The following is a 25568-nucleotide window of genomic DNA, read 5'->3' on the forward strand; positions in this document are numbered from 1 at the left end:
ACAACCAAAAAATAAAAACCAACCCAAAAAAAAAAAAATAAACAAGGGCAGATCCCACCCCAGGCACCACGGAGAAGGCTGTCTGGAACACTTACCTGCAGGCACACCTGGGCAGGCCAATCCCAACGGCCACAGAGTGCCCCATCCTGGCACAGAGCAGCTGCAGCTTGGGATATGTTTGGGATAAGGCACTAATTGCCCTACCCTGACAAAGGATCATTGAATCTAAAAGTCGGTGCTGACAAAAATGGCTGCGTTTTCCAAAAGGAAAAAAAAAAAAAAGAAAAACAAAAAAGAAAAAAACAAAAGAATTCAAAGGACAAGGAGTACTTTGCAGTCTTGGCCAAGGGGAGATGAGACATTGTGCTGACTGTGTGTGTTATGAATGCACTAAAATAAAGACAGATGAAGCAGAACGCTATTCCAAAAGCAGTGCAAGTGGAGTGAAAGCATTTCCATACGAACCTGGCTTTAAAAACTGGGCTGTCAAAAGAACAGTTAAATGTAACACAAAGTAAGAAACTGTCCAATCACTAATGGTAGTTTTTTTTCTTTTGCTTTGTTTTCAATTCACTGCTTGCAAGTAATGTATTTATTAAAGAAGAGTGAAAGCATAAAATAAATTCAACAAGTCAAGACCAGCTGGGAGATTCAAGAGCGGTGTGTTGTGACTGACAGTGAAGGGGGAAACAAATGTTAAAGGGAAAAAGAAAAATTTAGAAAGGTTATACACATTAGCACCACTTTTACAGACCCACTCAAGAGGATGGTCCCAAGTTGTTTGACATAAATTGGAATTATGTCTGAACACTGCCCTGTCTCAGTTCCCAGTAAGGCGTTGTTTCCCCCCCACCAAACTTTTTCATTTGTTTGTTTATGCAGTGGAACTACTCTCTAATTTTACATTCTACTCAATTGAAATGGAGTATCTTCTGTTGCACTGAATAAGGAGAACAACTCTAATAATTTGAAATTAACATTTAAGTTGAGACCTGGCCATCACTTTGCTCCTTTCTGGCCATGTTCAGCTCCTCCCTCCTTTTCCAATGGTTAACCCAGAACTCTGATGGAGGCAGACTGAATTAATTGCTCTTCAGTGCAAATCCTGCCCTAAAAATTAAATAATGGAAGGCCAGCTTGCTGGATCCCTCATGAGAACCTGTCTACTCTCTAGGGAGTATCTAGGGATATTGGAAGCAAAATGTGACATGGGGCAACAAATGTTGCAACAGCTGACAGCTCTTTTTTTAAAGTGCAGTTTTAAATGAAAGTTCTGTAAAGTACAGCTACTTTCACATAGAAGAGATGGGGTTTTTCAGAGCAAGCTTCCTGCCCATGTCAAGAGCTGTCATTCCTTTTGGACAGACTATCCTCACACTGCAGCAGTTTTCCTATAGAAAAGCTGCAGGGATCCACAGCAACACTACAGCCCTAGGAGGACACCCCTCATTTCTCTGCAGAGGGCTGGCATGAGTCTCCTCACTCTCTTCCTCTGCAATTTGGGAGCTCCTTGTATTAGAGCCACAATAAAAATTATTGAGGCAGTCAAAATAAGTCTCCCAAAAGGTGTTTGGTTGAGCAAGGGCGCTCTCCAGGACCATATGGGCACAGGCTGTGGGATGCTCCATGCAGGGAGAAGGGCTTGGCACCTCTGGGTGGGACAACACCAGCTCTGGAGCTGGGCAGCACTGATGGAGAGCTCTCCTCTAATGACAAAGCAGAAACTTCTCCAAAGGTGTAGGAAATGCAAGGCCTTGGGTGTACCAGACCTTCACAGAGTGGGTAAGCTGCTTTGGAAAAACCTCATCCAAAGTGACTGGGCTCCAGCAGCTCTAACTGGCCTCCCCAGCCCCCCATCCTGTGCCCTGACAAGATGCCCTTGCTTGCTTTCCCTGTGGATCAGTGATCCCTGAGCAGGACATCCCCAGTATAAATTTCTGATAAAGGTTTGGCCAATAGGAAAATAAAATTGTTTATAATTAACAGATGGGTAGAAGAAGCCCAAGGTTTTGATGAAGCCTGTGGGACATAACCCACACCAGTAGTTTTGCCTAGTGCAGGTTTTCCATGAGATCCCCACAATCCCACTGTTCATCCCAGCTCGGGCAGGAACCATTCCTCTCTTGAGTGGATTGTAAGCTGTGCTGACTGTGTATGGAGGAATCTATAAGCAAGGATCGGATGCTACTGGGTGAACCCATGCAAACAAGAGGTTGAAAAGATTCCCAAAACAAAACCTAGAGCTCACTACAGATGACACAATGAAGACCAGAGAGAAAAGCCAAATAGTAATGCTACACCATTCAGCTTCCAGAAGCACATTATTTATAGCGCTGTCCACATATGGCTGCTGCTAAATGTCAAATCAGCAGCCTCTTCAAATGACACTTTGGAACTAGTGGAGTCCACAGATCCGTACAGATTTCCAGTGCCACAACCCGGCTGCGGCTCGGCCAGGCTGCCACAGCCCCTGGTGTCCAGCACCACCGACTGCAGCCTGACCCAGGGGCTCAAGGCGCCCCTCATGGCACCGAGCAGCGTTAGAGACAGGGGAAAGGACATTTGTTAGTTAGGACAAGGACAAACTAACAAGCTCCAGGATAAGTGGGTGATTCCCAGTCTGGCCTCCAACCTGCAGCAGTGACGGCGTGGGTCCACCCCTGACACTGCCTGCACAGGGCCAGGGCTGCTTCTTGGGGGCTCTAAGGGTCTATCGCTGTCTCCTACTCCATCTGCACTGCTGGGATGAGGAAAACCAGGAATTCACAGCAAAGAGACTCAATAAACAGGTAGAGATAAGGAATTAAATGTGGAGAAAATCTGGATTCTATTAAAGCTGCAATAATTTGTGACTTCCCATTCAAGTACCTGAACTCAGTGTGCTCAAAATGCCCCAAAACAAATGCATGCAGCTTCTTGAGTCTAGAAAAAAGGGTGAAGTGCTCTGATTTTTCAAGGACACCCATGACTGCACTGACATGAACAGTCAGCGTAAGTGCAGCATCTTTCAAAGCACAACATGAAAAAAATTTACTTGTAGGGGGAAAAAATATCTGTAGCTCTGAAGAGTCCATTGATATGAAATATTTTCTTCAATTTAGTAGTGGAAAACAGCTGGCACTCATTCAGGCCATGTCCATCCCTAGCTCCTGGCAGCTCTGTTTTCCATAAATGTACTCTGGTTAGAGTCACATGTTTCAGTGCAGACATCTTTGGCCTACACAAACTGCACACAGCAGGATTTCCACAGGAACAACACCAGTAGGCTAATTGAGGACATCTTTCAACATTGTAATGATCTGTAGACTCCCAAACCTATTTTTCCAGCCACCTTTGAGTTGCATGCTGTAGCAGTACAGTCAGCACCTCTCAACAGATAATGCTGCAGAGATGGATGTCACATCAGTGGGGACTGTCACAGGGACATGGCACAGGAAACACTCCCCCATCTCCAAACACCTGCAGGCTTTGGAGCACCTTCCTGTCACTAAGATGTGGGAAGCTGCAAGGAACACATTTATGAGAATATACTGAATTCACTTTTCATTCTGAAGAATGACATTTTAACTGGGAAGCACTTTGATCTGCCACAGTCATAAACACAGGGTGTTCAACACCCAAACTGCTTCCATACCATGAAGCACAGGCTCACTCATGACTCTGAGCAGATTCCTTGAAAAAGGCCAGTTGGATTGCTAACAGAGAACTTGTTAAGGATTAAAATCCAATTTGTTAATGTTTAAAATACTTAGATGTGTTGTAGTTCTTAAACACAGATTTGCCTCTCCTCCTTCCCTCTCAATTTTAGTTCTGGGTGAGCAAACAGAATAAAATAGAATGAAAAAAAAAAGCCAAGAGAGCAAAATGAACACTCCTGGTGAAATATCCTACAGGAGAGATACCTCACAGAATTCTGCCAAGGAAACTGTCCCTTCTGGTAATGTGTGTAATTTGCCAATTCAAAGAGCACACTGAGCATTAATAGTGTGGAAGCAGAATCACCTCCACAGGCGTCAGGAAACACAACAAAGTAATTCTTGCTACCCAGATGGGGAATTAAGGAATCAACAATGTATTTTTACAAAGACCATGTAAAACCTCAGAAGTGACCAGTTTGTTTCTGACACCCTTGTTGAGGCCAAACCCCCCCCAGTGCAGCAGCCACAGCTTTGAAATCCTGGGATGGACACTGGCACAGCTGCCCTGGGAAGTGCTGGAGTCGCCATCCTTGGAAAGGTTCACAGGCCATGGAGATGTGGCATTTGGCAACATGGGTTAGGGGTGGCCTTGGCAGTGCTGTGAGATTGGCTGGACTCAATGAGCTTAGAGGGCTTTTCCAACCTTAATGATTCCATGATTCTCTTATTTCAGACAAAAGAAGAGTGGAACAAACAATTTGAGATTTTAACTCTTTCTCCTCACAAAACAAGCCATTCTCTTGTCCTCTTCATCCAACTGTTTTCAATTAGATTGAACTGTTCCTACCAAGGAGTTGTAAAGATTAAAAATGTCTTGACATTTGGATGGTGAGAGACAAGCATAAAATATTAAAGCCACAATTTAATTTATTTTTTCTGCTGCAGTTCAGTATTAATCAAACTGCACAAAGCATTACTACAGTGGAGGATGAGATCTGCACAGTGAGCCCACATGGGTTCAGGGTACCTGCTCAAGGTTTACACACTCCCATAGGCATCATTCCCTCTGGAACATCAGAGATGTAATCTGTGATCTCTTCTACTCCTCTCTCTGGGAAAGCACTTTTGAAAATCAGGTAACCAGTCAGGTCTGTAAGCAGCATTTGAATTATTTTGAAATGCTAATTTCCAGTGTGGCCCAGAGTAGGCTACCAACACGTATTTCCCATTATATTTCCATCCAGCTTGGCATTTTAATTCAAATCCCCATGTCCCAAGGTAAGACAGAAGTATTCAGGAGAAGAGTGAATACCAATTCCCATCTCTGCAGCATTATCTCATGCGTCATCAATTACTGCCATGCCTAAATCTAGCATCATGCCAGCACATTAAGACAGTAGGTACTATATGCAGTGTTCACTGGACCAGAAGAACAGAAATAAGAAGGGGAAAGGAAACCCTAGAGAAGAAATTAAAAAAGGCAGACCGTGCAATACAAACCAGATCATGGCTGCTTAGCTAATATGGGCCAACTGCTGCGGAAGAAAAACGTCGAACACCCCAAGTTGTGTAAATTTTTGGTAAACATCTAACACGCACACAAACACACACAACACCAACCTACACACCAACAAAAATATATAGTGGGCCTTGGCTAACACTGGTTCTTCTAGGGGCTGACTAACATGGAGAAACTTTAACACAACTTCAATGAACAGGCAAAAAAACCACTTGCAAAGTACTTTCTTAACAAAAATCTATACTTAATCAGAACACCACTAAGTGTCCCTTGATTATTCACTACAAGTTTTCTTGTTTCTGAAGGAAACTGCAGATGAAACTTGGCTAAAGCTAAATGCCAAATGTGGGTCCAGTTTAGGCTAAACAAGCTGCTGTGCCTAAAACCAGCAGAAGGTGCTTTGCAAAGAGAAAATTTTAAAAGCTCCAAAAAGATTAAAAATTAAAACTAAACAACACCTATATTTTTCTAATCTTACAACAGGAGTCTTCACACCTAACTCATGGTAAAGAAATTTTAAAGAAAGGCTCAGGGCAGCTTCAGCCCCATGGGGAAGGACTACTGGACTAACACTGATCCTTGTCTCTGTACCGCCAGGTGTCATTCTAACACTTTAAACACACTGGTACTTTTCCAAAAATATAAGCTAAAAAGCATCAAAATGTATTTCACTATACTAGTCCATCAGGTTCACATTTAAATTAAACTGATTCTTCAAAGAAAAGTACAAAATCTTAAAATAAATATCTATGAATGAATGTATTATTTTAAGTAATTCCTTAAATATCATGCTGAAGTCAAATTTCGGGTTTTAGTTTTAGGACTACTTTGAGATTAAATCCCAGGCCCACTTAAGGTCAGCATGCAGTTTACCACAATTACCCCTCACTGCCAACAAGGTGCCCACTGCTTCAGATTTGACTGCATTCACATCAAGGACCATCCAACATGGCCTAATTCCGGGGGAACAGTGCTGATGGGGGGGGGGGGCTTACCGATTCAATGGGCTTGTCTAGAGACGCCTGCTCTATCTCCAGGTGCCCCTCTTCATACTGATCAAAGTGATTGCCCTGCAAGAGAAAACCAGGGTCAGCTCCACAGCACAGCACACACTTCCAACAGTTCAGTGTCCAGACAGGTTTGGTTTAAGTGTTACTTTTCATATAATTTTGCTAACCAATGAACTTCTTTAATACAGGCTCAATTCAGTGTATCAGCTATAAGGACAAAAAAAAAAAAAACCCTAAAAGCTAAGTAAATTTTATGATAATCATGAACTATTAAAGTTGGCAAAATACCAAACATTTACAATAACAATATTTCAAGATTTTTTTCGTTAGAAAGCCTTTGAAAACACTGAGCACAAGTACCAGTGCCAGCATGGAAACCACATGTGACAAGGAACAGCAGGAAGGGATGTCCCCATCACTAGAAGGCTTTCCCTGCACCAGGAATTTGCTTGAGGGATACATGTGATTTCATACACCTTAAGCCAACAAAACCCCACAGTGGTACCAAAGGAAACCTGTCCCTGTGCCCACAGTGTTGGTTCATGGTGTGGAACAGCCCTTCCTACAAATCTGAACAGTGATCCATCTGTCTGTGGAAGTGATCACACAACACACCACAGTCTTATTCCCAACCTGAAGCAGCCCCCCTGCCAGCTGACCACCACCCCCCTCAGAAAAATTGCATCTTCCCACGTTTTTAGGGTGAATTCTGAGCATGCAGGCTCCTGAGCTAGGACAGCAGTGCCGATCTTTGATCTCCAGAACAAATGTTGGTGCTGGAACACAACAGCGAAGGGCCATTTCAGGAAAAGCAAACAGCTCCACTGCAACTTTGTCATAATTTGAGGTTTCTGAAACTTCCAATTCCTGAGATTTCAAACATTTTTGGCTGTTCAATAGGTCCATGATGCAACACATTGTCACTGGCACGGACCTGGAAAGGAAACAGTCGGACTTTCCAGCTGCAAACTTGGAAGCAAAAGACGAGAGATTCCAGCTGCTGGGATGAAACCAAAAGCCACTGAAGGGGGTGGTTTCACTGGGCCCTCCTAGATTCCCAGGCCCCACTGAGTGCCACAGAACTCCAGGAGGTGCCAAGCCTTGGCTGCCACCCCACACTCCCCCCTCAGGCTCTGCAGTACCACTGGAACCTCTGGCTGCTCTGTGCACACCAAACCCCTGGCAGGTTCTATTTGCATCTCAGCTCCACAATCCCTTGGAGCAGGAACAAGCAACACTGCTGCCAAGAGAAGCGTGTTGTCACCCTCCTCCTTCCACCCATACCAACTTTTCCTCCTGCAAGAATTTTAATGGAAGCCAGCATGCGAAAGAGCAAACTGCAGTTGTAACAGACTGACAGTTGGAATATTACAAGCCAGGCACCAGCCTCCAAAAATCCTCTGGAAAGAGTGTTCCTATGCAGCAATACAAATCTGCAAGGGAACATCTTGACTAAAACCTGGTGCCAAGAGAAGGTGCTTTGATGCTGGTGCCCCAACTTCCAGCCCATCCATCATCTGCTGGTGGTAAATTCACCCTGGCCATGCTCTGCTCCCGGGCATCATCTTTCCCATGGCCTCTCCAGAGCAAATCCGGGGTTTAATCTACAGGCAGCAATCCACTCCCACTCTTTTTTTCCTTGAGCAGCCTTCAAGACGCAAGCTGAAGGCAAACTTACTATGCACAAGCAGTCACTGAGCTGCTGGAAGGCCAGCAACACTCAGAGACAGCCTGGTGTGGATGCACAGACTTTGTGTGTGGGGAGTCCAGCAGCCCACACCAAAACACACCAAAAACCTGCCTCAGTGGTTGGGGGACACCACAGCCTCCCAAAATATAGTGCACAAAAGAACCAGAAGAGTCAGGAGTGTGCATGCTGCCAACACTGGCAAAAACACATTGCTAAACTTCATCTATTAAAACATTAAACTCACGTAACATTCACTTAACCAACAGCTGAAACCCTCTCAGCACGAACCCAGACACATCCCTGTGCCTCCTTTCACCTGCTGCCTGTAGGTAGCTCAGCACACCACTGAATTATCTGGAATAGCTAAATATTCCAGCTGACTCCCCAGCTCCTCTGGTGGGCTGCCAGCCAAGGCATTGAAAGCTGTTTTTACCAAGCCAAGGGTCAATCCCAGTTTGAGGGCAGCACGCCTTGCTGCTTTGAGGCTTCACAAGTCACTTCTTTGGTGCTTAAAACATCTCCTCCCTGAAACTATGCAAAAGGCCGAGCACTCCCTGTGCCACGGCCAGAGAATCAGAGAGCAAACAAAGCCTGTACCTCTAAGTTCTGGTGATCCCACCACTACCCACTCCATGTATTTTGGGGGTTATTTTATATATTCATATTCTTTGGGGTTTATTATGTATTTGATATCTACTTGTTCCTGGTCCAAACAGCTGCAAAACTAAGACTGGAGCTTTCCAGAGAGGCAGGTACTGCCTGCCTCTGTGAGTCCTGGGCATAAAAAAGCCATGGAGCACAGGGAACAGGCCCCGCGGGAATGCTGCCAGTCTGCTCCCAGGTCAGGAAGCTGCTCCAGACTTGGAAATTCAAGGCTTCAAAATAACAAAGTGCCCAAACAGAGCTGAAATCAATGCTCATCACAGAGACTGCTCTTTATTTATCAATATTTAGAATAAATGATAAAGGGAAAATTCACTTCCATCATAAAGCAGGTCATCCTGAAAAAAGGCAAGCAGACAATTCAATGGTTATTGTGAGACTGGATTTATGGGGGTTCAGGCCAGTGATGTTTAATCAGGTAGAAGAAAAATGGTTCCATGGCTATGGCCACAACAATGCTGCTTGCCTTCATTGGGATGCCAGGCCTTTTGGAGCTGGAGGCAGCACAGTCTGTCCCTTTGCTTCTTCATCCCTGGAACTGGCTAAGGAACAAGATGGGGGGAATTCCATCTGTTTCCCTCTTTTCCAATCCTACAACCTAGTGCATCAAATGGATCCATAAAACATTTCTGTTTTGCTGTACATTAAGACAATGAATCAGGAGAACACAAAATACTTTAACACTTAAATCCAACAATTAATTATACGCTAAATGCTGGATCTGTTGAGAATATATTTTTGGCAAGCACAAACCCCAAGCACTGACCATGTTTCAGTGTGATTTTGAAGTGTGTCTTCTGCAGACTTGAGAGATACTTCCCATTTCAGAGAAAACCTTTATGCGAAAAGGATTCAACCCCATGGATACTAGGACATGAAATAACAGCTGCATTAAACCCAGCAATACCCACACCTTCTTGTATGACTGTTACAGAGATGCAGTAAATAACCAGCCCTGGGAGCTAATGACAAAGCTTCCACGTGCTCTCATGGACAAGGATTTTGGGGGTGACTGCAGCACCCTCCTCCCACTCATCCTCTGCCCCTCCATTTCACAGCTGCTTCTATCAAGGTCTCTCACTTCTGCTTTGTGAAACAAGATGTGTTGCACTGTCCCTTTCTCACAGACACTTCTCCATCCACGCTAGAACAGCAGAGCAAGTAAGATGAGAGGCTTCCACTTAAGCAGCATTTATTGCTCTCACTTTGTGCTACATCCAGTGCTCCAACACTGGTGCTTCCCTATAACCACACTGAAATTCAATATATTTTCCTACTTCATGAGAAGCAAGGACAAGCCTCCAGCATGCAAACACTCCTCATTACACACCACACACACCACTTGGCTTCCTTGTGCATACTTCTCCAGGAGCCAACATGTTTGTGCCCTGTAATTTTTGTGTAATATCATCTGAACTTTGGCTCTCTACACACTCTGGTTACTCACAGTCACATGCTCTCTCCTCTACTTTCCCATTGTTTGATCTTTGCCGGAAGCTCTTGGCCAAACCTCCTTAGAGCCCTCACACACTGAATATAGCATTTGAAAAATCAACCAACAAAAGCCACCTCCATGCAGGATTTCTACTCTTCTTCTCCCTTTTTTGGACTGTAAATATTTTGGAGCCCTGTCCCAGATCATACCCAGTGGATTTACTGAATTTCCTGGGACAATTCATGATAATACTTATGGGGAAGAGCATTTTCTGCTTCTTTCCTACTACAAGGTCCCAAACATTGTGGCAGTGAAACTAAACCCAGTCAGCACCATAAAAAAAAAAAAATCTAAGAAACTTAATTACACTTTCATCCCAAAATCCTTAGTGGCAAGAACTGTTGCCAATAAATCACTCAATGCAAGTGAAATGAATTGTTGATTAAAGCCCATTTATCACAGTTTAGCACCACAGAATTCAGTCTCTCCTCTATATGAAGCACCTCTTCAGGAAGGTGGGTTACCACAAAGCCACAGAGAAATCACTGAGAAAATCACTTTGAAATCTTCACAATGACAGGCAGAAGAAAACAGACCCTCTCCTCCTCTCTCACACCCCAAAGGGTGTATCCAAAACCAGAGCTGGGTGATGAGCACTGCCTGCATTTCTAAGTCACCTAAAGCACCACCAACACAATGACAAAATAAGGATGAGTCACTTCAACTGCTTTAGGCCCATTAGACCCCCCTGGATATTAATTACTGGACTGCTCTGTGCAATCTATCTGAGCACAAAGCATATCAAGATGTCAGCATGCAGAACGCATTCCACATAGTTCCCATTCCCGACGGGAATGAGTGGTTTCTTTGATGAACAGCCCTGAGTTATCCATGTATTATTCCCAAAGAAAATGTGGCAGTCCCAGCCCAGCAGCTGGGCCAGAGCTGGGGACACCAAGCTCCCACAGGGTCGGGAGTGGGACACAAAGGAGCAGGACAATGGATGTGGGAGTGTGGGGGATACATTCAGGACGCCTGCACTCAGCTGTCCTTGGGCTCCAGCAGAGCCCTGTCACACCAGCCTGGTGTTATTAACACCAGACAGGATAAGGTGAGTTATAAGCCCAACACAAGTCAGACAGCAAGAGCCTAGGATTGAAAAACGCTGCCTGCTCCAACCACAAGGGACAACGCCTTCAACGCTGGGAAGGGAGCAAAAAGGAAAAGATTCTGGCATAAAACCCCGCGGCTCTGCCTGGGAGCATGAAAGCAGGGACGGCCGGGGAGGGAATGGGCAGAATGCAGCTGCTGAGGCGTCACAGCAGAAACGATCTATTTACGTCCCTGCTGGATTGCAGGACTGGCTCAGGAAGGCACTCAGAAACGCTGCTTCGTGAGACCACGCCAATAACAATCTAACAAAAGCAATTTTGCAGAAAAGCCTTACTATACTCACTGTTATTATTTCTTAACTGCACGGGAAAAGAGCACAGCATGATCATGACTGCTTAACTGCACTTGAAAAGAGTGCAGTGTGCTCCTTAAGGTATTTGAAATTTAGTTTTACGCTAGCAGAGTATCAGAAAAAGACTTTTAAAAAATCACATTTATATTAAATTTACCTTAGAAAATGGATTTTTAAAACACTAAAGCAAATCAGCACCAATATTTTTCATATTCTATCTATCAATCAATTCAATCAATAAATCTTAAAACTCCAAAAATGTTACATCAAGTCATAATTATAATTCAGGGTTGTTACCCACAAGTATCACTTGAAAGCATTTAACCAAGCCCACTCCCCACTCCCAAAAGCCCTGCAGGCATTAGGCTCAGAACAGCAGCTGAGACACAGGAATACCCAAAAAGATAAATGAGTCCCCCCAAAAAAGGCCATTTCCTAGTGTGGACATAGCCAGGGCAAGCCATGTGAGCTGCAGATCCCAGAATGTTTTGCTCCCGAGGCTGGGAACCACAGCTGACATTTCCTGCTGCCCTCCCAGGACGAGTCACCACAGATGCAAGGTCTGAGCACAGGGAACTGGAGCAGCATCTGAGCACAAGGGAGCAAATGCCATCTTGCCAAATTCTCCCTCTCTGCACAAACACAGCATCCCCATGGAGCAGGGGAAAAAACCTTCTGATTCCAGAAGCAAACATCCTGTTAAAATTGAATTTTTTTTTTTACAGGAGATGGAGCAGTTACAGAATCATTAGATTGATAAGGCACCCTCAGATCCATCCACTTTTCCCAAAACTGGCTCTCAGCACTCTTGCCAACATCCCACATCCAGGACACCTGGGAGAATGCTGCCTGTCCAGCACCACCAAAAGGCTCAAGAATCGCTCTGCTAAGCCCTGATGGAGCATCAGCCTCTTGCTTGACCCAAAGACCATGAATTTCAGCAAACCACCGACAGTCATCTCATGTTGTATTTAGTTCTCTTTTGACAAATCTCTCCAGCTGGGACAGCTGCTTCCAGACGTGCTGGTTTCACTTCTCTGCACGTGGCCTGAGGGTGAAACACCCACCACCTGCAGCTGCAGTGGCACATGTGGGGCAGGCAGGATAAAAACTCATTCCAGGCATGGATGAGATATGAGAGGTGCAAGTGCCAAGGTCTGCCAGTGCTCTGATTTATCTGTGGGGCTCTATCACCAACATCACCATTGACCTCACAGCGAGTTTCAGCCAAGACCAGTGGGGGAAGGAAGGTGTTTAAACCCAAATGCAGCTCCCCGTGACTGATTGTTGTGTTTATTACACACAATCAAAATATAACGGGTTTCTAATACCTCTGCAAGATCCACACCTCCCTACGCAGGCTGACTGCAGATCACAGTAGTAATTCATGCTGCCCTTTGCAGCTCGGCAGGCCTGATGACTCTATACCATGGAACAGCTCCAAAACGTAATTGATGCAGACAACCATGTTGGTGTTTAGAAATCCATCCAAAGAACTCAAAAACAACTCCAGAAAAGCGTGGCTTATAGTGTTTTTTGAATATTCATTATGCACCCAGAAAAAAATACATTTTTAAGACCAACATGTACCTAGGAGATGGCTCCATCCAATCCTGGAAACTTTCTTGGATAATTATAAAGGCCACATGGGTTCTCAAAGCTATAAAAAGCAATACAAAAGCAACTTTGTATTGGCACCTGAAAAGCCTTTGTTAATGCTTCCCACAACAAAATCATCCTTTTTCCTGTTGTTCCCTGCAGTGTCTGTACAGACACAAAAAAATCACAGATTCTTTCCTAGCAACACAGAGGTGAAGCATTCCCAAACAACACGTTCTCACTGACCTCCACACATCAGGAATTGCTTTCCCAGACCTTTCCATGGAATACAAGTGGGAAGTATGGACATGGCACATTTGCACACCCCCAGAAATAGCTGAATATTTACAGTCAACATCTTGTGAAAGCTTCAGCAAAACCTCATTTTCAGCAGACACACACATCAATTATTCTGAGAGTACTTAGCAGGAAAATCCTCTCAAGTCAATACAACAAAAGCAATCACTTGAGACTCAGAGATGAATTTAAATTGGCACAATTTGAAAGAAGCACCTTGGAATTGCACATTGAGAAGTTGATGGCACCTTTTGTTTACCAAACTAAAAATTAATTTTGACAAAATTCTTCCTGCTAAGTCCAAAAACACTGAAAACCTAGTCAGGAGAACACATTTAAGACTAGTCACAGGTCAAGAGGTTTAGTCCAGAAAATGTGCATATAAATACCCACTTAGAGCTGTCCAAACAAAAACATGTTCTACAGTTCAGAGATAAACTGCTTGTATCACAGAAGGAGTGGGAGCCAGAGGCAGGTCTCTGCTTTGCATACTTTGGCACCAAACAAGAACAATTTCATGTCTTTCAGATTCCTTCTGCCGCACCAACACCAGCTGTGGATCTGTTCCAGCACACGAGGGATGCTCTGCAGTCCTTCAGCAAGCTCTACCCAAGAGCCAGCAGTGGCCTCACTCACTCCATTTTCTCTTTGTCATTTTTTATGTGCCTTGATGCGGAAGCTGCTGCAGTTTCCAGCACCCACCCATGGCTAACCAGGACCTTCAAAAATCCAAAGAATCATGGAAGGGCCTTCAAGATGATCTTGTTCCATCCCCTGTAGGGGATAGTCTTCCATTATCCCAAGCTGCTCCACCTGGCCTTGGACACTTCCAGGGATAGGGCAGCCTCAGCTTCTCTGGGCAACCTGTGCCAGGGCCTCACAGGGAGGAATTCCTTCCCAACATCCCATCTAAACCTCCTCTTTTATCAGTGGGAATACATTTCCCTTTGTCCTGTCCCTCTGTCCCAAGACCTCTCCAGATCTCCTGGAGCCTCTTTAGGCCCTGCAAGGAGCTCTGAAGTCTCCTTGGATCCTCCTCCTCTCCAGGTGAATAACCCCAGCTGTCCCAGCCTGGCTCCAGAGCAGAGGGGCTCCAGCCCCCAGAGCAGCTCCATGGCCTCCTCTGGACTCACTCCAGCAGCTGCACGTCCTTCCTGTGGTGGGGACCCCAGGGCTGGAGGCAGCTCTGCAGGTGGGGTCTCACATGAGCAGGGCAGAATTCCCTGCTCAGCTGCTGCCCACGGTTAGTTTCTGGGCTGCCATCACACATGGCTGAGTCACTGAACTTCTCCTCAATCCCCCCTGCCCTTCTCCTCAGAGCTGCTTTCAATCCATTCTCCCCCAGGCTGGATTTGTGCTTGGAACTGACCTGCCCAAGGTGCAGGACTGTGCACCTGCCCTTACTGAACTCCATGAGGCTCACACAGACCAACCTCTCCACCTGCCCAGGTCCTCTGCATGGCACCCCTTCCCTCCCATGGGTGACCAGACAGTACAAGGCAAAGATAAACCACCCTGGTGGAACAGGGTGTCCATCATGTAATATTCAAGGTGTAATCTATTTACCACTATGAACTTCCAAGCTTCCATAACATTAGCTACCTTTTCTTTCTTACCACAGTGTCTGACTTGATAAAGAATTGTTTCTAAACCAAAATCTCACAGAAAATCTCCCTCAGGAGCATGTTAACAGGATTCAAACTCCATTCAATACTGTTATCAATGACCAGAGGAAATAGAGCACCTGCCAGCTCAAGTTTGCAGATCAGGCAGCCCAACAAAGAGGGAGCAACAGTGAGAACGTGTTTGTACAGAGCAACCTGACCCGTGAACTCCCTAACACCATGTCTGCTTTCACAGAGCCCTGTACAAACACAGCTACAGCACAGGGCTGCACCCAAAGGGCTGAGAAATCCCAGATAAAACCTCCTCACACAACATGGTAGCAGAAAGGATAAAAATACAGTTCAAGGGTGTGCAACAAAGGAACAGCAAACATGAAAAAAGCAGTAAATATATGTTTATCTCTTAGTAAAAAAGGTGTTTATCTCAGTATGTTATACCAGGTAAGAATCTGCACTAGACTCCTCTGAGCAAGTTTTCCAATCACAAGTGTAGACAATTTAGGATGCAGAAAGCTGTAACAACACAAAAGGAGAACAGTAACGGAATTCAGAGCCATTAAGGCTCTCAGAAGCTAAAACTGAGCAGAAATGCTGCATATGCCTTCACGTAAGAGGATAAAGAGTAGTAATGTGTGCTTTGGCGCAGCAGAAAAGGACATAAAGCTCAGCAAAAAGCTAAAAATAAAGGAAATCTAGAAGAAAAATTATGGAAAATGCAGCTTTCAGTGGCTAATCTACCAGAACAATGTAAAAGGAAAATGTTTTCCATCACCAGTTGTCTTCAAGGGAGAGATACTGCAGCCAAACACAAACTCCTAAACTCAGAACTGGGTCAAAATGGGAATTGAAACTTAAGTGATATCTGGATATTTAAAGCCAGCATCCTAATATTAGCTTCTGGCTTTAAAGTTGTGACTGACCAAAATCTCAAATTAACTGCCCATAGAGCTGCCTGAAGGGAGAAATAGCAAGAATTACTACAGGTTTAAAACCATGTGGTAGGAGAAAAGCTTCTGTCAACTGAGGAAATGCTGCCCTAGAACTGCAGCAGTACTTTTTATCAGAAGAACTCCACATTCCCACACAGCGGGTGGCAGGAGCCTGGGTAGAGGGGTGAGTTTTGTCTTAGAGAAGGTGACTCAGAAGAAGCTGAGGTGGCTCAGGCACAGCTTGTGGGACTGTAGGATAAAGTGCTTCCTTTCCCATTCACTCGGCCTCAGCAATGGAGAACATCACTGTAGGAGAGAAGTGACAACACGGACTGGGGGAAGGCACACCCAAGACAGGAAAGGTCTATACAAAATTACCTCACCACGTGAATCCCAGAAATCCACACTGAAGTTCAGACCCTACTGTGATGTTCTAAAACTGGAACCAGTACTACTTGATCTACTTTAGAACACATTTTCCCCAAGCTTCTGCCCCCCTCCTCGCTCACACAAGGAGGTTAAAAAAAAAATCACAGTTCTTCTGCTCTTGCTTTGCTCAACTAAGAGGTCAGAACATCCTGCCAAGGAGGTAAGAGCTGTATTCCTCCTGTGCTGGGCCCACACCAGAAATATAACTGGAATCAAATGATAAATTAAGATCTCTAAACAATTCTAATAGATCTTCTAAAATCTCAGATTAATTCTTCAGTTAGAAAACACTCCATGGAAAAGGCACAGGCTACCTCCTGACTACTTGCAGCTACTCCTGCCAAAGGCAAACTCACACCCCAGGATCCTGGATCAGTTGAAAGCCCAGCATAACAGATTTTGCAGAGATTCCAATCCTCATTCCCCCCCATTAAGATTTTCTTTTCCCAATTACTAAAGGCAGGCAGAGAAAATGACCCTCTTTATCTCTCTGCAGCACGGAGCGCAGGCATCAGCTCCCAGTGCCACATCACCCCGAGCAGCTGGTCCTGCTGAAGGACATGAAAACCAAATGCACTTCCCTTAGGCAGCACCTGGGAAGCGAAGTGAAGCTGCAGCCATGGCCACACTCATTAAGGATGGATTCTAAACCTCCTCGCTGCTGGCCCAGCTGTCCAGGAAAGAGCTGCCTAAGCTGCTTGGGAACAGAACTTATCCCTGACATTCTGCCAATTAAAAAGCATAAAATCCCCCTGCCAGCAGCGCTCAGCTCAACCTGCTGGAAGCAGGCAGGGCCAGAAGCACAGCGATGTGCTGGCTTAGCTCTTCAAATCCATTGTGGAAGGAAAGAAAACAAAACACCTATCTTCTTGGAATTAGCAGGAATACCCGAGCTAAGATGCAGGCTGGTCACACTTCCACCCAGCAGGGAAAACCAGGCATGGTTCTTCCGGCTGGGTGGAAGTGTTATTCCACTGCACAGACTACACAACACCAAAAAAACAAGAGACAGAACAGCCTGTGTTCCGTCTGGCTAATGATGCCAGTAAGTGCAATGTACGTAGGAAGAGGAAATTATTGTACACATAGACACATATGGCTGGTAATATTTCTGCTTCAACAATGAAAAAGAGAAAAATGTAGCAAGAAAACATTTTCTCAACATCTGGGAGTAAGTAGGAGCTCCACTGGATTTCAGCGAGAGAGACATCCATAATATTTATTCTTTGAGCTTGCATACCTGATCTGAATAATAAAATCATTGGAAATGCTTTTACAATAGCACTAAAAATATATATTTACTTATTGCAGCAGTTTTATATGTTCATACAGCTTTCATTAATGCTCCTACAATATTCTGTTAGGATCATCTACAGCTATTGTTCAGAATTCCTCCAAGTTATGGTGGTTCCCAGTTGTCTCTGCCAGGAAGCCTGTCAGTCCAGGGGACAGTGGCACAGACAAGTGACAGAGCCTGTGACAGACAAGTTCCCCAGTCCTTCAACCCAAGAACTAAGCTTTTCAGAACCCCAAAAATAACCTGTCTTGGATGGAAAATGGAAAAAGGTTGGGATTTATTTGGATGAGCCACCCAAGACTTCACTTGCCATTGCAGAGCCTAGAAGAGAGGCAAGAGAAGGAAGGTCAGGAATATCCCTTCTCCTCCACTAATCCATTTCCCTGTTCAAGGTTCCCAAACAAAGCCCTGTGCTGGCCTGGGAAGGGAAAAATCCCCAGGACAGGCAGAGAGGCCTTTCTATGGCCCTGCCCTCAGATTCAGCACCTGCAAAACACACTCAAAACCAGGGGCTTTCCAAGTTTCCCAAAGGTTTCAGAGCTTAAAGCAAAATGGGAAGAGGATTTAAGACTTTAGTGTGGCTTCTAAAGTTACAGAGCACAGAAAGAGCACAACAATCCTGTGAGGAAAACCCAAGTGCTGCCTAATCAGCTCACTGCAGTGATATCCTCCAGTGCCATTCCTGCTCCTTGGGCAATTTCAACTTCCAAATCACCCTCAGCTTCAAGGTTCCTTCAACCCAACACAGAGAGGAGTCACTACAATTTCACTTACACAATCATTCTTCTCTCCCTCCACACCATGACCTTCATCCTAAGGGATACATGACTTTCTTATCACCCTTTTCCACAGGGCTCCCTATAACTTGCTGGGAGGAGCATCACTCCCTCTGCAGCTCTCTCCACGCCCACCACATCACTGTGGCTGCAGCTACAGGAAGATCCCTCACTCCTCTTATTTCTCCAGTTCTCAGCTGATCCCTCTACCCAACAACCCTTCTCCCCTCAGCACCTTTCCATGCACTTCAAACCATGGACACCTTCTCCTTCTCAGCTGATTTAGGTCCTTCCTTCCTGAGTTTCCTGCAGCGCTGGAAGTTTCCATTCCTGCCTCCCCTGACAGCACTGATCTTTCTTCAATCAGGCACAGGGGAGGGAAGAACAGCCCCCAGCAGCTCTCACCTCTAATCCACTTTTCTCCAGCATATCAGAAGCTCAGAAACCCAAGGATCACCTCTGCTAACCCCGTACTGCCAGCTCTTCCCTGCCTACAGTACTCAACTTGCATTCTTGCCAAACTGATCCTCCCAACCCAGACTCTTTCCAGCTTCTCCCCAGAAAGGCAGCTGATAAACAATGAGAATTTTGAAATGCTTTTTTTTTTCATCCATAACTTTTTCATTAGCCACATCACTAATCCCAAGATATCTGCCTTTCTTGCAAACAGCTATAAGGTTCATTTGACCTATAATCTACTCCCTCTCTCCAAACTGCCACACATCATTTCGCTTTGAGATCACAAGTAGATCACCCCAGAACAAAACCTGAGAGCTCTCCACAGCCTCCCTCCTCTCACTGCATCCATCCCTGATCAAGCTGTGTAATTCTATAGCCTGTTTCCCTCTGGCCATGCTCCCTGGGACTCACCAGCCTGGCAGGGACATGGGATCACATCCAGAGTCACACCTGCTCCAAGGACAGAAATTTCACCTGCCAAAGAACTACAACTGTGTGAAAAGGGCATCCCTAACACCAACAGAAACACTTGTATTTTTGCTATATTTGCAGACCAGGATTTTCCAGAGGCACAGGCAGGTATATTTTTACTTATGGGCACAGCAGCCCTGCAAATACCCAGCACTGCAAGCATTTCCTGTATTCCACACCCATGTTACATCTCAAGCCATCTCTGTCTCAATACAGAGAAGAAAACTCCAAAGTCTTCTCTGAAAGTGACTTCGAACCTTTTTTTTTTCCTTCTTCAGCAAAAAGCTTCCCTCCATCAATATACTTTGGAAAAACTGTTAGATTGCCCAGCTGTCAGGGGTAGGTGCACAGGCCCCTGAGCTCCCAAAATTCAGCATGACCTTGTCCCAGTCCCCCCCCCCCCGGATCATCTCTTCCACAGCTCACTGTTTTAACCTTCAGTCCTCTGCAGCCTCAACCAGCTCTGAACTGCTCCTCCCAGGGGACTGATTCCACTTTTTCCTCACAGGAAGCTTTAACACAAAATAAAATGTCTCACTTCTCCCTGGCATATTTTCAGGCAGGGAAGAACAGAGCAGTAACCCTTCCATAAAACCAAACCCTATTGTTTTATTTTTTGCTCTGGTCTATGGGAAGAACAAGGAAAGCCTGGTATTTAGTGCAGATAAATCCCAATTTAGAACAGTGCCCTTTTTTAAAGTCAAGGGGACATTGGGTTGTGACTTCAGTTATTGTCCCCAGGCACATGCTTGCAAGATCTTGGGATCAGGTCATGGAGCTGCATTTCCTCCCTGACATCACCACATGTTCCCCCTGCATGTCCAGAGCCACGACACAGTAACAAGTTTTGCCACTACAATTATTTTTCTCACCATGGGGTATCCCCACAAAGGGACAGGAACAAGGACACCCAAAGGCAAATGTGGACACAACTGCAGAACACACCTGTCCCTGGGCACAGCCACAGTACCAGCTTGGTTTAGGTTCCCCATCTCTCCCTTACCAAAGGACTACATGAAATGTGTTTTCAAGCCCAAGATCTGGCTCGCTCCGCTTCCCGAAACACAAACTTCAAAGCCAAATCAGACTATTCCAGTGTTAATTATGGCTCATTTCTTTATTGAAGGAAATGAAGGATGCAAACAAGCCCACATTTGGGGCTGTGGCAGGAGCCAAACCCCCATCCTCAGAGCAGGCACACAACCACACTGGTATTTATTTTTTTGTGTGTTTCTAGCACAGTTTAACAACAATTTTTGAAGCGTACACCCCTTGTAACATCCAGAAACAAGATAAATTAGTCACTCCTGGATGTCCTGACTGTCTCCAAGACTGCACCTTAATGCCAGATGAAGCAGAATTATGCAAGCTCCACATTATAAAAACCCTCCCAGGTTCTTTGGGTGAAAGGGCCGAGTGAAGATGAAAAGCACCATTCCAACGGCTCCCGAAACAAGGACCCACAGAATAGCTCATCCACGGCTCTCCTCGAGCAGCGAGCAGCGTTATCCTCGCTCCTTTTGTTTTCCTTTCTAACCCCGAGACTCTCTCGGGCTGAAGTCAGAGAACAACATGCCATTGTTCAAGCTTAATGAGTCAACGTTAATTTCCTCATTGTTTATTTAAACCCCCTTTCAAATAGCATCAGTGGCGTCAATTACGTTGAAATACTGATGTTTTGGCGAGGGGGCCGGGTGAGGAGGAAGAGGCGGTTTTTCCAGAGAAGGGGGTCGCTGGCAGATATTCGGACGGCGCGGCGCGGGTCTCGGGAGGAGTGATGCGAGCCCTCACCGTGGGGTGGGTAGTTCCCCTCATCGGGGGCTGGTTCCCTCACCGGCGAGAGGCCCACCCGCTCACGGGGGTGGTCGGTTCCATCACTGGTGGAGGCTTGATCCCCTCACCGTCCTCCCCTGCCGGTCCCTCCGAGGGGTCGGCCCCTCGCCACCGCCACCACAACACGCCGCCCCCCATGCCCAGGCAGCTCTTCCCAGCCCTGGGTCATCCTGACAGCCGGCCCGGCCCCCCAGGTTCCCCCTGTGCCGCTCCCCGCCGCAGCGCAGCACCGGGCCCGCACACAAAGCCCCGGTGGGGGGGTGGGGATGAGGCGGCGGAGCCCAGCTCGTGGGGCCGCGGCCACGCGGGGGGCGCGAGGAAAGTACCTGGAAGTCCCTGTCCTCGTTGAAGCGGGAGAACCTGTCCGCCATTTCGCGCCGGCCCGGCCCAGCCCGGCCCCGCTCCGGCCGCCGCCGCCTCCGCCCTCAGCGCCGCCCGCTTGCACCGCCCCCGCCTGCACCGCGCATGCGCCGCCCCGCCGGTCACGTGCTCAGCAACGCGGGTCACGTGATAGGCAACGACGGCGGTCCCTCACGGCAGCGCCAACGCGCGGAGTGGAGTGGCTGCTGCAGCGGGACCCAGCGGGGCGGTGGCAGCAGGACCGGCCCGGAGACAGCGGCACACCGGGGGTCGGCACAGCAAGGGGGCGTGGGCGGAACCGGCTGGCACGGCCGGCCGCGCCCTCAGCGCTCCGCAGCGGCAGGTCACGTCCCGCCGAGCCTCGCTGCGCGTCTGACTGCGGATGGCAGCGCGCATGCACGCCTTGGCGGCCAATGGGGGCGCGAGCGACGGCACGCGCGCGCCGGACAACCAATGAGAGCGCGAATAGCGCACGCGCGTGCCTAGCAGCCAATTAGGGCGCGAGCTACTGCGCAGCGCTGGGCGCTCTTTTCCGCCACCTGCAACGCGCATGTGTAAAGGCGTCACACGGAGAGGGCTCGACCCGGAGAGCGCGAGGTCCGCTTCGGTCTTCCCTCCCTCCCAGCCCGAGCCAATGGGAAGTGCTCCAGCCACTTGAGTGATGGTCGTGTGAGCCAATGGGAGCGCGGCCTCGCCACCCCACCTGGTGTGCGCAGCGGGCGGTGCCGCCTGGCGGGGCGGCGCATGCGCAGAGGCGGCTCAGCGGGGCCCGCGGTGGGGGCTGAGGGCAGCGCGGAGCCGCTGGGGGCGGCCGGGCCCGTGAGCCCCGCCGGGGATCGCGGAAACCGCGCCCAGCCCCGCGGTGCAGCCCAGGGCCCGACAGAGCCCCCCAGCTCGTATCCCCGGCTGCTGCCCCGGCCCTCGGCCTCGCCTCGCCCCCGAGCGGGAAGCGTGCGCCTGGCTCGGGCAGCCACAGCCCTGCCCCCTGCAGTGGCGCAGCAGCAACACCGGGGGCAACACCGGGGGCTGGGGGCGGGTGCTAGGTCAGGGGCTGGAGTCTGGGTCTGGTTTTGGGATCAGGGTAGGATCTAGGATCTAGATTTGGGTCTGGATTTGGGGGCCAGGGCTGGGGACTTGGGGCTGTGGGCTGGATTTGGGGGCCTTGGCTGGGTTTGGTATCTAGGGCTAGGTCTGGATTTGTGTGCAAGTGTTGCATTTGGGGTGTGGGTCTAGGTTTGAGGTCTGGGTCCGGGTCTGCAGAGGTCTCTGCTTCGCCATCCCCCAGCACAGCTGTCACCAGCTGTCCCTGAGCACCGTGCTGTGTGTTGCCAGCCCTCCGCCTGCCCTGACAGCAGGAAAAACCGATCCCATCTGTCTCTCCATTCATTCATTGCTTTCCTTCTCTCGGCAGCAGCGTCTCTGCCCGGGCCCTGCTGCCCTCTGCTGCCTGTCAGGGCCGGGTGAGAGAGAGGAGTTCGGGATCAGGCTGTCTGCATTGCGTTCTCTGAGCCTCCCTGTGCCACCAGACCTGTCCCTGAGGGGACACCTGTGCAGTGAGGCAGTGAGTCTGAAGCACTGGTTGTGCTTTGTGCTCCACGGGTTAGCTCTAGACCCGATTTGTTCCTCTGATGAGCCAGGCTGGCTTGTGCTGCCAGAACTCCTGTGTGGAACATGTGCCTCGCACTTGTTGGGAGGGAATGGTGTGCTCAGCCTGCTGCCCCACCACAGCAGCCCTGCAGGAATTCCCCAGGGATATCCTGGAAATAAAAATCTCCCAGGAAAGGGAGGTGCTGGATGCCCCAACCCTGGCAGTGTTCAAAGCTGGCTTGGGTAAGGCCTTGAGCAACCTGGGACTAGGTGGTCTTTAAGGTCCATCCCTACCCCTAATATCCTGTGATTCTAATCTTGCCCTGTGTGCTGAGGAGGGCTTGGTGGCTGTGAGCTGGGACTTCTGCAGTGCAGAGTGGCCGTGTTTCTGTCTGTTTCTTGCTGGGCAGAAACATGCTCCAATTTGCTCCTCAGTGCCCTGAGAACATCCTTGTGATACTCCTCCTGTCTGCTTTACTCAACTCCCCACAAAAGCCCCATGTCAGGTGTGTGGTCCCCTCCTTATCCTCCCAAAGCACCCAGGTGGGTCCACATGGGCAGGACTGGAGCTGGGACCCCTGCCGAGGGAGCCTGACCATCCTATGTGGAACACCCCTGTGGGTGACTCAGCCAAGCATCCTGCACCCAGCCCACCTGCGGGTCCTGGGTGGGCACCCTTGGGCCCAGTGCAGTGGCTGTGCCCACAACAGGTGGTATCTGGGACCCCCAGCCACCCCCTGAATCCCCACCCACCATGGGGTGCTGAGCCAGACAAGGCCCTGCAAGGAGATGGGGCTGTGTCAAGCCAGGTGGGATGAACCTGGAACGGAATTTGGGGACCTCTAGGGAGGGTGGCAGCTCCCCTGGCAGGACCCAGCTCTGCTGGTGTCCTTTGCCTCTTCTCAACATCCCCCCGCCCCACTGGGTGCACAAAACGTGCTCATCAGCACCCATGGATGGGGGGAAGCCAGCCCTGCCTGCCTGGCTTCGGGAACCTGGCACTCCAGGGGTGCTGAGTTCGCAGCAGGGGTGGTCCTGGGGCTGGGTGCCCACAGTGCTGCCCGAGGCCTCTCAGCCCTGCCTGTGTCACTTGGTGCCAATGGGGTGAGGTGGAACAGTCCCTGGGCTCCTCTGCCTGAGGTGCTCAAGGGGCACAGGGGACTCCAGAGCCCAGCACGGGCAGAGGGCCCTCCCTGCAGGACCAGGAGCTGGTGCTGCAATCACCAGGGCCCCTCTTCTCTGGGGGGCCCCTCTTCTCTGGGGGGCCCCTCTTCTCTGGGGGGCCCTCTCTGGCGTCTGTTCCCAGCCCTGCTGCCACAGGAGCAGAAGGAAGGCTGGGAATGAATACCTCCCCACTTGGCATGTCCCTGTGCCAAGGGCCTGTGGGTGGGGACATGTGCTCTCCAGGTCCTGGGGCGCTTGGGGGACACATCTGCCCCCCCTCTGATACCCTCTAACGTGGACCTCTGTGTCCCACTGGGCACAGGGACAACTCGGTGTCCTTGTTGGGAACAGCTTCATGCACTGTCAGACACAGGGACAGCTCAGTGTCCACAATGGGAACAACTCTGTCCCACTGGGCATGGGGACAGCTCAGTGTCCCTGTGTCAGCTGTGTGCCCCCACTGGGCTCAGAGGTGACACTGTGTCCTCAGTGGGCTGGGGATGGGCAGCCCACTGTCCCCAGTGGGCAGTTGGAATGGCTGTGTGACACCATGGAGTGTGACAATTCCTGGTCACACTGAGCCCCCCTCTCCCTACAGGGGGGTTTGGTTGGTGTTGGGGGACAAAAGGGCACTCAGGGAACCCTGAGAGTCACCATGGGCCAGTGGCATGGGCTCACTAATGTCCCCACACCCAGCCCTGACACAGGAGGGTATAAATAGCAGCTCTATCACCTCCTGTCACATGCCCAGTGCTGGCAGGTGCCCTGCCCCCGGCTGGGGGCACAGCTGTTCCTGGGAGAGGGAGGGATGGCCAGAGGGACACTCCATCCCTCCTGCCTTCCACCACTGGGGCCACCCCACAGACCTAGAACAGTTCCTGGGGAACATCCAGGGGTCCTGGCTGTCACTGTGGGGACATCACTGTCAGTGCCCTGGGAGCACAGACCCTAACCCAGCACAGGGCCAGAGCTGAGATGGTTGGACTGTACCCACCCCACCAATATGCGGTCCCTGTGTCCCATGGGGACCCACGGCCAGCTCCAGGTGCTTCTCTGGGGACTTAAATGGCACTTTGAACCTCAAAGCAGAGCAAAAAGGGAAATTTGGGCCCATTTCCCCCCCTCCCTGCCCTGATCCCATGCACTCTGTGGGCAGAAATGGTCACTGTGGTCTAGGGCAGCTCTAAAAATACCCGAGCCCTGACAGTGACAGCTGCAGCCGGCCCAGGGGGGCCCACAGCGGGGCCGGGGCTGCCAGCGCTGGGTGTCCCCTCCCTGCCAGGACAGCCCTTGGCGCTTTCCATACACACTTTCCATACAGG

General features: G+C 48.8%; 1 protein-coding gene across 6 annotated transcripts in view; it reads right to left on the reverse strand.

Moving 5' to 3' along the window:
* The window catches only part of GPATCH8 (G-patch domain containing 8), a 55097-nt gene extending 33524 nt beyond the window's left edge, over positions 1–21573 (reverse strand). For 2 of the 6 annotated variants that reach the window (XM_077788260.1, XM_077788259.1), the window contains exons 1-2: positions 21462–21507; positions 466–6227 (exon numbers count right to left, since the gene is read on the reverse strand). Coding sequence is in view for 1 of the 6 variants with exons in the window: in XM_021539906.2 (XP_021395581.2) it covers positions 6153–6227; positions 21462–21506 (120 nt within the window). In the remaining 5 variants the exon portion in view is untranslated. Of the gene's footprint in view, positions 1–465; positions 6228–21461 lie in introns of all 6 variants that reach the window. The other 4 variants (XM_021539908.3, XM_021539907.2, XM_021539909.2 and 1 more) reach the window with 4 other exon arrangements.
* Between the last annotated feature and the right edge of the window lie 3995 nt (positions 21574–25568).

Source organism: Lonchura striata, chromosome 25 (assembly GCF_046129695.1).
Source record: "Lonchura striata isolate bLonStr1 chromosome 25, bLonStr1.mat, whole genome shotgun sequence".
NCBI lineage: Eukaryota > Metazoa > Chordata > Aves > Passeriformes > Estrildidae > Lonchura > Lonchura striata.